The sequence below is a fragment of the Chiroxiphia lanceolata genome, chromosome 7, assembly GCF_009829145.1.
Source record: "Chiroxiphia lanceolata isolate bChiLan1 chromosome 7, bChiLan1.pri, whole genome shotgun sequence".
Lineage (NCBI taxonomy): Eukaryota > Metazoa > Chordata > Aves > Passeriformes > Pipridae > Chiroxiphia > Chiroxiphia lanceolata.
Window position 1 is genome coordinate 11894518 of NC_045643.1, and position 16570 is coordinate 11911087.

At 40.1% G+C, this 16570-nt stretch overlaps 2 protein-coding genes across 14 annotated transcripts in view; one reads left to right on the plus strand and one right to left on the minus strand.

The window, feature by feature from the left end:
• Positions 1-12407, minus strand: part of FAM126B (family with sequence similarity 126 member B) — a 54262-nt gene extending 41855 nt beyond the window's left edge. The window contains exons 1-5 of one of the 11 annotated variants that reach the window (XM_032692761.1): positions 12194-12407; positions 11560-11603; positions 7130-7268; positions 6343-6496; positions 6002-6181 (exon numbers count right to left, since the gene is read on the minus strand). The gene's annotated coding sequence lies outside the window, so the exon portion shown is untranslated. Of the gene's footprint in view, positions 1-6001; positions 6182-6342; positions 6497-7129; positions 7269-11559; positions 11862-11966; positions 11986-12108; positions 12172-12193 lie in introns of those variants that run through there. The other 10 variants (XM_032692757.1, XM_032692760.1, XM_032692759.1 and 7 more) reach the window with 10 other exon arrangements.
• On the plus strand, positions 12249-16088 carry NDUFB3 (NADH:ubiquinone oxidoreductase subunit B3). 3 transcript variants are annotated; one of them, XM_032692768.1, is made up of 3 exons: positions 12249-12487; positions 13722-13869; positions 15820-16087. In XM_032692768.1, exons 2-3 carry the CDS (start codon positions 13724-13726, stop codon positions 15974-15976), a joined length of 303 nt encoding a protein of 100 aa, XP_032548659.1. In that variant the 5' UTR covers positions 12249-12487; positions 13722-13723; the 3' UTR covers positions 15977-16087. The 3 variants fall into 3 exon arrangements, with proteins under 3 accessions (XP_032548659.1, XP_032548660.1, XP_032548658.1); XM_032692769.1 differs by having other exon boundaries at positions 12361-12483; positions 15820-16088; XM_032692767.1 differs by lacking the exon at positions 12249-12487 and adding an exon at positions 13149-13254 and having other exon boundaries at positions 15820-16088.
• The last annotated feature ends 482 nt before the right edge of the window (positions 16089-16570 follow it).

Genomic DNA, 16570 nt, shown 5'->3' on the forward strand with positions numbered 1-16570 from the left:
ATTTGTCTTCTTCCATGTCATGCATCATAGCACTATTTCTGTGTCAGTCATTTTCAGTCTCACACTAGTTTTCTGGAAGTTAGAAAGGGCTTTTAAGAACTGCAACGACCAATCTCACAAAATGAGAGGAAAAACACTGTTAATTTTTTTATCGGGATTAGACAGACTGTACAAGTGGGAATTTCTAGACATAAGAAATAAAGCATGGTCCTGACTATCTTAATTCTGCATAACACAATCCATTAAGAGCTATGTGAACATCAACAATCCACATAGTTGACCCAACTGATTAAGATAATTGTGCTATAAATACTGATGCTTATGACCAACCCTACTAACTTCACTAGAATTCCTCCAGAGCAAGAAATTACATGGCCTTTGTTGGACTCTCCTTCACAGAAAACAGTCAAAGAAACAGTGCCCCTAAAGAAAATTAAAACCCTTTTTTATCACCTTACTAGAAGCTCTCACGAAACTCTGAAACTCAGCTTACCATAATGGGCATTCTGCAGCCCATTACCTGGAAGCATATGCTACACCTCTGTGAAATAACTGCATGAGAATTAAAACATTAGTAAATGTAAATTAGTGCAACAACTACACCAGTTACCTCCTTTGTCTATGTGTGAGTTTAATAATTAATCTTCACTGCTGAATAGTTAAACACAAAGCATATTGTTTACACGATTGTTACTCATCTCCTATTAAACCAATATTAGAACAGAATACAGACTGATCAGTAGTAAGGAAGAACTAATTAATATTTTAGTGTGAAATCATTAATTTTTCATATATTTTGAAAATAATATTTTAAAAATTTAAAGTTTTTTGTCAAATACTGCCCTAATGTATATGCAGAAAATGTGAGTCTTTCAAGATCATGAAAACTTATGGATGTAACAGGCATCACTGAAAATCCATGCAGCTTCATGGCTATGCTTCCTTAAGTTTGTTTGGTGTGGAGAGAGAAATGGAATTTATTTATTGATGGTCAATTTTACCATGATCTAAATTTTAAAATGTATTTTCTTGCACTCAAAAAAACCCTCACTGAGGACTCAATGTTCTAATCTTCAGCCATTTTTACATAACCTCATCCATGGACAGAGATACTCTGGGGTTTTCTTTCTGATACTGAATAGTTTTCCTGCTAAAAAAAAAAAAAACCAACTTTGAAAGCAGTTGGTAGAACAGTGTTTCTCCTTTCCTGAAGTCTCCTGAGTAAATTTATCCTTGGAAAAAGACCAGAGATGGCCTTATAAGCAAACATGTCAAAGAGTTATACTATGCTTTTTGCAACATTAATCTCCTTCAGCAAATCCTGAGTATTATATCTACTTGAAATAGAAATACATCCACAAGAACTATACTAAAGAGTTTCTTTATTCTTTTACAGATAAGTTGCACTGCCCATCTATGTAACATTTATAATCTTACCTTTTTTAATTAGTTACACTGGCATAAAGCAAATTCACTCCATTCTCTTCAAACACATTATCAAAAAATTTTAATCAAAGCCTGAGTTTAATTAAACAGCCTGTTCTGTTTCCCTATACAATTGTGCTGATAGGGATCAGCAGCATTTACCAAAGTTCAAGCACCAGTTATTTGAAATTGCTAGATTATATGTTTTTGGTGTAAGTAATATACTCATCTAACAGCCTTCATACAGCGTGCCCCTCAAAACACACACAGTCTTTCAAAGGCAACTTAAGACAGAAGGTTTAGAAATACTGAGGTTATTGGCATGCAAAGTGGACCTGCAGAGAGAACCTGACCAGTGGACCTGGTCAAAAAGTAGGGCTGATCAGGTATAAAGCCGAAACAAAAATAAACAAAACCCCACACCACCAGGAAAACAAAACAGCAAAAAAAATAACAAACCAAAACCAAGGCACACAGTCCACATGACTTCTTCAGCACATGAAAAAACTGCTCTGAGCAAAATACAAACCCAGACCTAACACCCTGGTGCTTGCAATTATGTGCAGATTTGCAAGTTAAGATGATTACACCATAATTCTTTCTTATCAGTGAGCACTGAGAGTTTCATACTTGGGGGGGAAATCCTCATGCTTTTTGCCTTCTCTGCCAACTATCCAACTGGCACTTCAAAAAGACTTTCATAACTGCATTTTAACAATTTTGTTCCCTAATCAGTTCTATCTGTTACATTTGAATGATTAAAACCAAGATGATGGTAACTTCAAACATTCCCCTGCAATAAAAAAGGAAATCCTAATAAAAACCCTTTTCATTTCCCACAGATGAGACGCATATGCATAAACATGCAGAATTTACTTATAGCAACATTACACACTTTAGAAGCTCTAAAGTCTGCATTCACAGAGACAAAGAGATAATCAGCACAATCTATTCCAAGCCTACACACATTACTAAAGCAGAATGCCCCGGCAGTTCACAGAAATAGCAATAAAATAACTACTGCGAGAATTCTGCATAAAGCCAGTACGTGCAGCAAAGATATTTTGTCTATCAAAAGCTACCCACTGGAATATTAATTTGAAATACATCAAAACTTGATAGAGCTGACAACTCTTTACATGGTGATTAAGGTTTCCTAATTAGCATGATAATGTCCATTTGAGATTTGTTCCCTCCTCTCTCTCACAAGACCAAAAATTTATTGTCAAAATAAGCCATCAAATACAGTAAGTTACAGTCATGGGAGTATCATCAGCAGAGAAGAGCAATGGACCATCACACCCACACACATCTCCACCAGCCATATGTGCTAACGTTCCCACAAAATGTTTCAGTAAATTAATGAGGAGCGGTGCTGAAGCAGCGCTTTCCTAGCAGTCAGAAAGAAAAAAAAGCAAAGCCATATTCCACTCCCCCACTGACCAACAGATCTTTTTTAAGCTTTCAGCATTTATTAGATGCAATTAACATCCAGAGACACTGCACTTAAATTTCCTTGAACTTCCCTCTACTTTCTACATCGAGCCTAATTTTCTGTCTTTAGCACAAACCAGAATCTGCAAGTCTGAGAAAAAGGCCACAAAGGAAATAAAAAAACCCACCTTTGAACATTTAGTTAATTATAAGTTGCCAAACAGGGAGGGGGGGGGGAACAAAGCACCCTGTGACAATGAGCACAATACTTGATTACACAATTTCAGCAGCATTAACGCCAATTAGTATTGGCCACTGACCCCTAAGTCAGTCTGGAATCCATCCACAGCCCTTAACTTGATTAGGACTTTGTGCACAACAAATGTGAAATCCCACTGTTGCACAGTTATTTTTCTGCCTTAGCATCATGAGTTTTACTCAATTTAAACACTCAAGTAGCTAGAAAAAAAATTATGAACAAAGTTAATGTATAAACATTATTAGGGCATTTAACAGAGCATCTTCAACCATTTTCCTAAAAATTCCAGAGTTTAATCTTGGGCTAACTTGGCAAGCTAAAAACTAAAATGCAAACATTTTAATTTAAATTAAAAATGGGAAATCAGTGCTGCAGTTTTAGTTGTGCCATGCAAACTTTATACATTTACTGCAAAAAACCATAGAAGGCCTGTAGCTAACTGAAAGGATTTCACCTATAGAGAGGAAAAATGCAAAGCTTGTATTCTCTCAAAGAGTTAACACCATGATTCCTGGAACACAGCTGCCATTTGAATGATTTAAACACCTAGATGCATCAAAACCATCTTTCTGTAGCTGAGGAGACTGTAACTCTCCAATGAAGTTTCATTTCCGTAAGTATTTTCATCACTAATGCAGAAACAGTACACGTTCTGTGCAGGCAGCAGTTATCATCACTAGGACTACTACACATCTTAAAGGACTACAATGCACAGTCCAAGCCCACTCAACACCTGCACAAGCAAAAGGGCACCTCAGTTACTTTTGCAATTGGTCCTTTGCAGACTCATGGACAATAAGCCATGCCTAAGCTGTTTTAAAATTTTTATTTATTGCCTCAAGTTCTAACACTAATTACAGTGAGAAGAAAGAAAATCCTGTTCTCTCCTTTACCCCCCAAACAAACAAAAAGGAAATTCTTATTCCACAGATACACAGAGGCTTCTCAAACTCGTGGTGTTTACAGACACACAGGTGAAGGCAAAGTTGAAGAGTCACAGCATGTGAAACGTGTCTTGGCAGATGCACAGATCTAAGCAAACAGAAAAGGCAGTAGCCTGCTACTAGCCATCCTGCTCACTGGAAAATCATGAAATGCACATGACATCTATGATTTAAAGGAAGGGTTGCTGTCACAGGATGTGTATGAAAATAAATAGCACAGAAATACAGTTTATGAGTGCTTAGCTTAAATTCATTCAGTATTTTAAGTATTTCTTCTCTACTTTCATTCAACTGAGCCTCCAGCCCAGGATTCCCACCTCTATTTGTATTTCCATAGGTATCACTTAACCTTTCAGAGATTTTTATGAAACTCTTTCCCCCCTGACATGGCAAGATTTGCACTGCAAGCTGCTGCAGTTCACTAAAATGAAGAAAGCTATCAGAACAGCTCCCATGAAGTGTGACAAGATCAGCACCTCTCTTCCCAAAAAATTGCCACAAATATGGTTTATATAACATCCAGAAACTTAAGGATGTTACTACTTGAAACTATTGCACAGATGCAACACTGGAGACCGTTGGGTATTGCGGTTTGTCAATTACATAATTATCAAACAGAATGAATATACATAATTAACAATCTAGAAGCAGCTTTGGAAGCTCAGCAGTTTTGTCTAAGGCCTGTTCTATGCTTAGAACAAGAAACAAGCAATTTAAAAAAAAAAAAAATCTACGTGCACAAGGATCTAGTCATTTTTCCATTCCACATCTAAACCCCGCTCACCCTCCACTGTGTCCATATTTAGCTCACATCTCTATGTTGTTTCAGCTCAACCAAACATCTTTAAAAAAAAAAAAAGGCAATGGAAAGTTCTCCACTGTTACACATAAAGAAATATGAGCTTTTGCTGGGATAAATCCTTCCTCAGCATGCCTTAACATTTCTGTGTAAAAGGGCACATTACTATCATTTAAACTCCTCAATCACTTCTTCTCTGAGTTCACTACAGTAAATGGACTTTAACCCATCATCTGTCTGTCCCACTGCTGTTATTAATATATGAAGAGTTTGAAAATACATTAACACTCCCTTTTATACTATTGCCATTGCACAAAGAAAGACTTGTACTATCGAGACCAGGTTCTAACTACAAACACACACGTTAGTCTTGTCTACTGAAGTTTCGTTTCACATATTCTAACAAACCAACATGGTTACAACAGAAGGCTGGAAATTCAAACTCTAACCTTAATTTGGCAGAAATAAATCTAAATCTTAGCACTTACTTCAACTGTGCCAAAAGCATTTCATCTGCAAAATTTTGATAGCAGGTATCCAACTTATCGAGTGATCTCTGCCATCATCTGTTGTTACATGCAGATACTAAAGACCAGTACAACAACCACTCTAAGTAGAGAGCTTTTTTTAATGACCACTTTTAACTGCATGCATATTCCCAACCACAAAGCATGAGGGACAACAGTGCTATGCAGAAGCATCAAGCATTTTTATCAAAAAAGCATACATACCTCTAACCTTGAGTAATGAAGAGATATCAAAACTCGAAGTTGAACATTTAGATTTTTGTTCTTTGCCCTACTCTGATGGCATGCACCAGAATGCTTGATAAATTGCTTACTCCACCTTCTCTATAACTAAGTTTATATAAAAGGCTCCCAGTTTCATAAACATGCCTCATTGCTGCTTCCTATGTTCAGCCATCACAATATTGCTACCACACAGTGGAAAGTGGAATTGCCAGTGTAACTTACACATGGGGTACACTGGTCATAAGATACCAGATCTTCACAAAGATCATGTTTTGAAAAAAAATTAAAATTCTAGTTAATTTGTTTTCACATGAAGGAAATATAATATTCAAATTTACAGAGAGAAGCTAACTTGAGCTACATCTAAAACAAAATCTAGTACACTTACGCCCGTGCGTCTCCAAGATCTTGTGCTTAGGATATTTAGAAAAGTTACTTGAGTAACTACTATGAACTTCTTTTCTAAATCAAGTTTTCTACCTTGTGGCTCTAATCCAAATCAGAACAGAGGCAGGCATGATTAGAGGCTGCTCTCCAGCCTCTGCTAAAGCTCAAGATATCTTCAAACCTAATGGAGACAGAAAAGACAAAAGAGAAAATAATAAGAGGAGATGTAAAGAAGAAACAGACACCAGAACTCTTAGAAATAAGCAACCTGTCTGAATAAAAATAAAATAAATCAAGACAAGAAGGAAAAAAAAAACTAAGCAAATTTTATACATATTTCACCTCATTATCTTTCAATCCAATATCTTCTCAGCTGAATGGCCATGAAAAATAAGATTATTCTTCTAAGCTTTCTCACTGTCTTTCCAGATAGATGTAGAAAAATTCCCTCAGCCCACAGATGGGTCAAGGAAGGGCAGAAATGAGGAGGAAGACCCTGAACACAATTACAATTTAAAGATCATAAACTACTAAATATAGGGAACAGAAAAAGAAAAAGATTCCAGAAGTATCACTAGTGCCCTGTATGAATCAGCAAAGTACAGTCATGCAGCCTGCACAAATGTCCATGTCATACATTTCACTTAAATAGAATTCAGAGGAACAGCAATGTGTAACTATTTAAAGAACTCGTGAACCACACACACACTGCAGACACCACTAAAGGACATCTAACCAGTCTAGCTTGCTGAAGAAGATCACAGTCAGTAAAATAAAAACATAGTAAGATTACACACAAGAACACAGACTTTGCGTTTTTGGACTGCAAAATTCAGTGTTAGTCAAACAATACAACATGCAATGACATGTCATTAGAGACTTTGTCCTGCAGAAAAAGCCCACACAGAATATGCAGAAAGAGGGAATTCCTGGAAGAGTGTTTCAATAGGTTTGAACTGCAGCAACCATCTCCATCAGGGCCTGTGCTGAACAGTATTACACAGCCAGGGATTTGGCATTTTCCAAGCAGGGATATTCAGTAGCAAGAGACAAATAAATAAATAGTTTACCACTCTTCAGTAGTTATAACCTGACATTTTATTTCACTACTGTAGGGGGATCTCCTTACAGATGTCTCTGGCTGTCTGTTTTCAGGCAAAGTTAATAAATTTCATCCATAAAATCTGAATTCCTCTACAGAATCACACCAAGAGGTCAAGGCAGCAGGTCTGACATAGGCAGTGGGCAGCAGAGTCAAGCTGGACTGCCTGCAGAACAGAAAGCCAAAAAAAGTGACTTGCCAATGATAGTTCTGTCTTTTACAAATCATCTGAATAGATTAATAATAAAACATCTACTGAAGTAGATAACCATAAGTGATTTTTACTCCCAAGACCATTTTCAAATAGAATCCATAATATGAGAAACAAAGGACTTCAGAGAAAAAAGGTTTCTGCAAGTGACAGAGTAACACTGTTATGGAGTTCAGCCTAACCCTTCACCAGGGTACATGAGATACAAATTATTTTACAGTGGCATTAAATTAAAGATGTAGATTAGTTTAAAAGTAGCTACATGGTTTGTTAGGCAAATGTGTTCCCTGCCCATATAATTTATTATTCTTAAAATATACACACGAACATAAATGTCACACAAACATCTGTAGCACACCATTTCTATCTTCTTTGGCTCTAAGGAAAGCAGAATATAAAAATCCTGCATCCAAATGCATAATTTTGATAGAAAAATGTAACTCTAACAGAAGAATGATTAATGGCCACACAGGAATTTTCCTTACAATACAAAACTTCTGCTATTGTTAATAACCTGCAGCACATATTGAAACAGTTTGCAAACTACACACTATTTCAGCCAGTCCCTGATCGTGGTTTATATGTTCTCTTCTTGTGGCACTACTGGCAATACAGATTTTTGTTTTAGAGTGGGGTTTTACTAAATAACTATTTTTATTTCATCAGAAGTGCCCCTCTACCTCTTGACCTTATATTTAAAGCTTAGAAACTAAAGTCAGAATTCTATACAAAAATGGAGACACATTGAGTCATTCCATACATCTGTCCTGAGACTAAAGTTGAAAAATATTTGTCTTGTTATTAGAAGCATGAATTATCCAAGCAAAGGTGCTGAGAGAGAAAAATTCAACCAGCTTGTATAACCAGCTGTAGATAAAACAGCAAACATAACCTCAAAATACTTTCTTACTCTCAAAAAAACTGTAGAAAACAGCATTAAATAAGTCAAGAATTACTTCTCACAATTATTCTATTTGGAAATGAAAATAACTGACTGAATGAGCAAATCAAACTGTACTATTTGTGACTGTCTCTGCTCAGATCAATTTTCCCTGAAAATAGCCACAGGACTTAAGTGATCATTACTATGGCACAGATGTCCTTCACCAAGAGTGAGCGGGGAAGTCTCCAGCCTCAATTCCTGATGTTAGTTCGTATTTTAATATAAGAGAACAAGCATAAAGAAAAGTAATGGAATCTAAAGTTATTTTCCTGCCCAGACAAGTCGTTGAGCGAACACATTACCCTGATCTTTAAAGATTCTCAACTCAGATCACACTGCCCGGGAAAGAGGCAAACAGTTCTGCCCCTCCTCATAAAGAAAACGGGGAGTATCACATGAAGTTCTCAGGTAACAGGTTCCAAAGAGAACAGAGGAATGACTTATTCACACAAGGCATGAAGTGTAGTGCTTACTGACGGAAAACGTGGGAGCTGCAAAAACCATACGCGGGCTCGGAATTTTTTATAAATTAAGTATATACATTAAACAGAAATCTGTACAAAACATCATCCCCACTGAAAGACTGGGAGAGCTGACCTAAGGAGTAGCCCTATATGCCTGCCCAGGAAAGAGTGTAAGAATAAAGCACCTGCTGTCAAATACTGTCAGCTGTGGCAGACAAGCAGGGCTTGAAACAATGGTCCTATCATACACCAGGATCTCAGAGCTTTAGACTTCAAGAGAAAACAGCAGATTAAACTTAAATGGCTGTTCCTGTGAAGAATGGTCTTTGGGTTGCCCCCTCCAAAAAACCCCAAACACACACCACAAACAGAAAGAAACTACAACTACTGCTCCAGACAATCCCTTCTCCAAGAGAAAGATGAACAATGGTTTGAGACTGTGATACTATCCATAAAATATTTAGCCCTCTAATCATGCCTGAGAAGATAATTTCCTTCCCCACCTTTCACAGTCTTTTTTAAAAGACATCCAAAGAAACAAAAATGGACTACAGAAAGATCTTTTCCATCATCACTGTAATTAAAGCAGGTTGACCATTTTATTCAAATGACAAAAGGCTTCTAGTGACTTGTAAATGACAACTTATACAAAGCTGGGGAAAGTAACACACAATTTCAGGGGAAAAAAGATGTGGTATTTAAATAGTTCAAATATGTATTAAGATATTGAGGGGGAAAAAAAAAAAAACCAGAACAACAATACCATAACCCTTTTTTGTCATCTGAAAACTCAAAATACTTGAAGTCACTGTCAGTCACACAGCTCTGTACTCCAGAACACAGTTATGAAGAGCACACCACTAAACACCATTCAGTGCTAGAGAGAACATTAAAGGCACAGGCAGAGAACAGCAGTACCTTTAATGTATCTCACAGTCTGCTAATACACAATGCACAGCCACACAATTGTTCAGAAACATGGACTTTTGAAAGCTAATCAAGAAAACCCTGCCACCTTCCTCTAACCCAGCAACACAAGCAGGAATCCCAACAATTGTATCCATGGCTGGATACAAGGTAACATAACTTTATCCTAGAATACTTAATCTTTTTAGTAAGCATCACCACCATACATAATAAATTAAAAAAAAAAAAAAAACAAAACCAACTGAATAAACCACAAAAAGTACTGATTAGTTGTACATGGAATCCTAATGACCTTCCCACCCTAAAGGACATTCAGGTTTTTGGTTTTGTTTGGTTTTTTGGTGGTTTTTTGGTTTGGTTTTTTTTTTTTTTTACACAAAATGAAAATTTCTTTTCTTTATATTATTTCCTTGTGCATACTACTGATTTCTTCAGACTAGCACTGTAATTATGGTGAAGCTTCCTTCTCAAAACAGGTTGCAGCAAGACTGTAGGCCCTTTTAAATTATGCAGACTCACTTGGTGAAGATACAGCTTCAAAAAGCTTACTATGTTCCCAAAACATCACATCCCTCACATATGCAATCTTATTTTTAAGAGACTATGGTCCATGCTGAAAGGAAATTTAGGAAGCAAAGCACGGCAGAGCAGATCTATCAATTGCACAGAGCTTTACCTATCAAGAGTATGTACTTGGAGGGGTGAGGGGAGAGAGGCAGGAACAGCTACCCAAAACCTTGTTAAACCTTGAAAGAGACGGTACTTGAAGACAAACTGTGCCAACTGCAGTCCCCTGCTACAGTTCTGTTCATCTGCAACACATCACACAAAGCCAATGCTCTGAGATCAGAACTGAAGGTCCATGTTGACAGACTCAGCAATATCAGTATTCTTTTATGGATAAATAATCCAGTTATGCTTCCAAGCACCACAAAATAAATCCCCAAAACAAATAAACAAAAAGCACCAAACATAAACAAAAGCAGGACTTTGTACTTTTCCCTTGAAAAACAAAACCAAGGTATCTGGTATCAGACATGCCTATAGGTCACTGAAAAAAAAATTTCTGAGAAAAATATCAGCGTTCCTCAGCACTGCTGGACTTTGAACATGTACACATTAACTTCCAGCCACAACAGGAAAAAATAAATACTTTTCAGGTATCTGTCAGAACTTAATTCTCTGTAAGACAAGGATTCAGGCACCTCACAAATAAAAGAGTCCTCCTCCAATTCCACCCCCCTGACATTAGAGAAAAACGAATGTGTCTCTGTTCACCCTGAGAAGAGACTGCTCTGAATCTTCCAGACTTTATCTCATAGTGAAAAACATTCAATACTAAAACCAGACTGAGGCAGTCTGGATTAAACAGATGGCACTCTATTTAGAACAGTTTCACTGTTAATAACATGATAATGCCATTCCTCCTGAAACTCTTCTCGTGCACTTCCAATATCCCTATTAAAAAAACCCTGAAACCCATAAGTAGTTTTACATCAAAATATATTTTAATAAAAGGTACTATAACCTGTCCCAAAATTCTGCCAGCATCATGCGATAATCACTGTTTGTTCTCATTCTTATAAGAGTATCAGAAATTAACAAAACGGAGTTTGTATTCTGCTAACAAAAACCAACATTACTGTATTCAGGAATAATTTAAGTCTTTATAAGTCACTGACTATGTAGTTATCTTTTACCAGTCTCTTTTCAGACGAAGGGGGCTATGCACTCAAGCTTGATGAACGCAAAACATTACTTTAATTAATCAGATATGAAGGCAATTGACACTTCTCAATCACACAGCGGCAGCACGCAAAACGTCGAGCCCCCGGAGACAAGTGTTCGGCGAAACCAAGTAACCATCCCACTCAAGAAGCAGCTGTCAAGAGAATTCTTAACTTCCACTTACCTTTCAGTGCACTTCCAGGATTTCGGGATGCCTCCCCGCTTCTCCTACGGAAACAAACACCAGCGCTCCTTTAAGACATACCCACTGCAAACCAAAAGCCAGCTCCTGACACCAGCCGGGCTTGCGAGCACCTCCGCTTTCCCGCACGGCTTCTCCCGCTGCCGGGGCACGCCCCGAGGGCGGGCACAGAGCGGACACTGCCCGGGCCCCGCCGCCGCTCCCAGGGCAGGGCGGGGGAACGGCGCTCACACAGCACGGGCAGGGGGCGCCGGCCGAGGGCAGAGAGCGGGGGGACAGGGAACGGGAGAGGGAGCGGGGACGGGAAAGAGGACGGGAGAGGGAGCAGGAACGGCAGCGGGAGCGGCGCTGGCGCACAGGGAACAGTTCGCGCCCCCGCACGCACAGACCCTGCGGGGCTTCCGTCCGTGTCTGCACCGCCGGCAGCGACCGACTCCGGCGGGCAGCCAGCGAAGGGCGCGGGCCACGCAGTGCCGGTACCGGTGCGAACCCAGCCCCTTCGACCCCCGCCCGGCGCCGCCGCCCCCTCACCCCGCTCCGCCGCCGCCGCCGCCAGACCCGCACCTCAGCAACGCGCCCGCCCATTGGGCCACGCCTCCCGCAACAAGCGCCGCACCGATTGGCCGCTCTCCCGTCAGCGTCTCCTTCCCCTCAGCCCCTCGGCCCGAGCCGGCGCCGGTGGTCCCCGCGCGGGTCCTGCCTCGTCGGGCCGGGGCAGGAGGGCTGCCGGTGGCAGCGGGGCGGGCGGCAGCCCCGCAGCCTCCGCACCCGCGCCAGGCCAGCAGGAAGGATCGGAACGAAAGCTTCCCGGAACCCGCGTGGCTGGCTGCGCTTCCCGTAGCGCTTGGTCCTCTCTTGGCTTCCGCTTCCGGGTGGCGCTGCGTCCTGACCAGGGTCGCGGAGCGGGCAGGTACCGGGAATGGGAACGGGCCCTGCCCGCCAGAAGGACTCGTGTACTGGCTGGGCAGGGCAGCGCAGGCAGGGGCGGCTGTCACTCTAGGCTGTGCCCTCCATGCCCCGCGCGGGCCGCCCCTCGGGCACGGCCCGTGCCGGCCCTGCGGGCGGAGTCGCCGGGCTGGTGCCGCAGTGTAGCCCCCTAGCCGTGCCAGGGCATGACCTCCTTGTAGAGTGGTGAACGTTGGTAGCAGAGAGGTCTTGTTTTTTTCTGGCAAGGCTGTAGGCTGGGGTTTAATTCGGTGGGGGAGGTATTTTCGGGTAGTGACAGCGTTAATGCTGCTCTCCGAGTTTCCCTCTGCAAGAAAACCCTTTTCGCTTGCCTACAGGGCTTGGAGTCTTCTTCAAGAGTTACAGGCACCTCTGTATTCCAGTCACTTTTCCTAAAAGTTCAGGACATTAAATATGATTTTGCCACCTGATATGTCTTAAAATGGGAAATCTTGGCTCAAAGAAGTCTCAGGTGCTTTGTGAAAATAGAGACTTCAAAGCTGTCATTATTTTCTTCCAGTCCTTCAGGATCTCCCTGAAAATGTTCACCTTCCTATCGGCCTTGGTCGCTGTTTTTAAAGAGAAGCTTCATATTTTTGTAGTTGTCTAAGGTGTATGTAAATAGAGTGTGTATTTTTCAGCCTCATCAAGTGACTGGTAGGGTGCATCTCCTTGCCCGCTCATGTCTCCTGGACCTGTTGATCACCACGGTTATATTTCACTGAACTAGAGGCAGCTGAAAAGGAGCTGAGCAGCCGAGCCTTTGTTCCTCTCAGGTTTTTCTTCTGAGCTTGGCGCTCATAGCTCTGCCATACCTAGATTAGAAGCTTTCATTCTGAAGTCTTTTTGACATATTGTGGAAAGCCCCTAAGATAATGGGCCCTGGTGTTGCTGAAAGGGCATTTATAGACATTGGAAGCCATTGGTTTGCTTACCCTCTTCTCTGGCACAGGAGATTTGCACAGCTGCTCCAGGATGTTGTGATGGTGGTGACTTACAACACAGCAACACTGAACTCTGCATGCTTTGCTTTACTGGGTGTAATCACCCAGTTCTGAAATGCAGCGTGAACAAAGCTCTTTGTTCTTTGTTCCTTTGTGTTACCTCCCCATTTTACCTGTACAGGGGATTGTTCTTTGCAAGTGCGTGAAAACAAGACGACGCTCTCTGTGAAGTAACAGACTTTCCTTTTGCTGTAGGTATGGGACATGGAAATGAACACGGCCATGGCCATGGCCATGGCAAAATGGAACTCCCTGACTACAGGCAGTGGAAGATAGAGGGCACCCCACTGGAGGAGGTCCAGAGAAGGCTGGCTAAGCGAGGTCTTAGGGATCCGTGGGCTCGGTAAGCGCAGCAGCCTCAAAAATAACCTTGATGTGTTGTCTTGTAGCATCAACTGGACCTTGTCATTGCAGATCATTCTTTCTTTGGTAAAAACAGTGAAAATTGGTTAGAATTTCAGTTAAGCCTTTGTGTACTTTTTGTGTAGAGGTCACACCTTCCATCCCCTTGACCAGTCTCCACACACTGCAAGGCAGCCTTGCCTTTTCGTGATGTTCTGTGATGATGCAGCTCAGGCACAGTGACCAATACCTCACCCCCCTCAGTAATACTAGGTCTGCACACGTAAGTAAGCCTGTCCTTCTCTGCAAAGAGACTGTGTGCTCAGATCCTGATGAGAAGCCAATGGAATTGACATTCTGAGTAGGAGCAGCATTCCTCATACACAAGAGGAGGCCTTTATTTGAAAAGAAGAAATGTACTTGTATACAGGGTGGAATTGCATTCAACTGTGCACTTCATTTGGCTAAAAGTGAATGACATAACGGAGGATCAGCTTTTATGTCTTAAGTTGTGCCACTCTACAGTGAGTATCTGCTCCTTTTTAGATAGAGCAATTCTGGATCATTTAGGAAGCTGTTAAAACAGGGCTTAATGTATTTCTCCCACCTAATGAATTATGCAATACTTTGCTCAACCACCTTTTCATCTTGGGGAATAAAAATGCTAAATGTCTTGTGCTGTGTCGTCTGTTTCTTCTGTAAGGGAAAAGTTGCATGAGCAAACTATTCCAGGAGCCTTCATAGAAAAGGCTTTACTTCAAATCACTACAAGAAAAATGGAAGAGCAAATAGGTAATCTGTTAGAAAGTTGTTTCATGCTACAACCTCTGGAGGGGTTTGGGATTGACAGCACTTTTTTCATTCCTTTGAAATAGTTTAAAGCTCTGAACATAAAGTAAAACATACTTTTAATGATGACAGGAATCTTTTGAAACATCAGTCCTTAATGAATTTTCCAGGCCAGTATCACAGTTATCTTGCCTCTATTTCTGTGGCTTTCCACCTTTATGGCAAATGCACATTAATGTACATATTCAATACAGAATAAGCTTTGTGAAAGATGTCATATTTGGAAACTTTAAGCCTGTATCAATTAGACCCTATACTGGCATCTAGACAATACACTTCCATGCCCAAGTGTTTTCATCTGGAGTCACAAAATCCATCTGCCCAAGGGAATTATCTGTGAACATAAATACCTGACCCCCTTGTTTTAAAACCCTGTATCTTCTCCTGGAAGGACAGTTCTGATTTTATTGGTTGGTTCTTTTTTCTTTTCTTAAGGACTTCTGAGTCCTTAGAAGAGATAAACTGCATCCATCTCTATAGGTAACAGTGGTCCTACTACACATAAATGTTGGTAGTCAGGTAGTGACTAACGTTTCAGTAAGGCAAAACAGTGTGAAGTTTGTAAATATTCTGTAGCTAAAGCTAAATACAATCTCTTCAGTCTTTTTTTTTTTTTAATCATCTGAACCTAATATGTTGTATTGTAAAACAGAAAGTGCCTCCACACTAGGATGAGTTTTTTATGTCTGGAAAAACTTTCCTTGTAAGATTTAACTATGCTAGATAGTCTAGCATGGTGAGGAGCCTTTGTAGTTAGTCCATCCCATGCAAGGGCTAGTGGGTTCTGATTTTGTTTCACAGTAAAAACAGATGACAACAATTACAAAAACTTGGGGAGGTGGTTCTTTTCCTGTAACTATGATGTTTCTTGGAGTTACTTGTATCTCAAATTATACCTGTAAAGATTTAAGAGTTAATATAGTGAACTTTACTTGTGGTAACTCCTGGTACTTAGATGACAGAACATTCTATAGAGGTTCAAAGTATCTCTAATATAAATACCTTCAGCAAGCATTCTTTACAAACAAAGATGTTCCTGCTCATGTTTATCACAGTGGTTCCACTGATCTTGTTTTTAATTTTGGTTTCATTTTTCTTCTAGTAATGAAGCCTGGAGATTTATGGGTGGCTTTGCAAAACCTGTCACCATAACAGAAGTCTTTACTAGAGGACTCAAGTGGGGATTTGCAGCTTTTGTCATAGCTCTTGGCATTGAATATACACTGTTTCCTCCAAAGAAAAGCGGAGGCCATCATTGAAGATCAAATATGACAACGTAATACTTACTAATTGTAAGCTGAAACACACATAAGCCTGCTGCTCACTCTGTACTTATAATATGCATATTAAAGTCTATCACAGGCAAAACCATGTTTGTTTGATTTTATTATACTTTTGAGGAAGGATCAAAAAACACAGCCAGAGCAATTTAACTGACCTTGATCTGGGGGAAAAACAACACAAGACTGCTCTTGGATTTGATGTACCACCCTTTAAAGAACAAGGGAAACTATCAGACCAGTTCTTTCAAGCCCTGCCAACATTTTGTTAAATGAAATTGAGAACTATGTTGCTTTTAAGAGAAAATTTGTACTGTATTTGTTACAGGTTTAATAACTATTATTTGCCAGTAAGTGGTAATGAATGATCTGTCATTTCTTAGATGTATATGTTACTATTTGCTCTTATGTCTCTAAATAAAAATATTGCCTTAGAGCTTTAAAAACTACCCCAAATTGCCTCAAAGTATGTATGAAAAGACCAAGGCTTATACTTAGTCTTATTGAACAGATAATGAACTTGGCAGGCACTATGCACCAAAATAATCTGCTGTGTAATATCCAGACATTAAA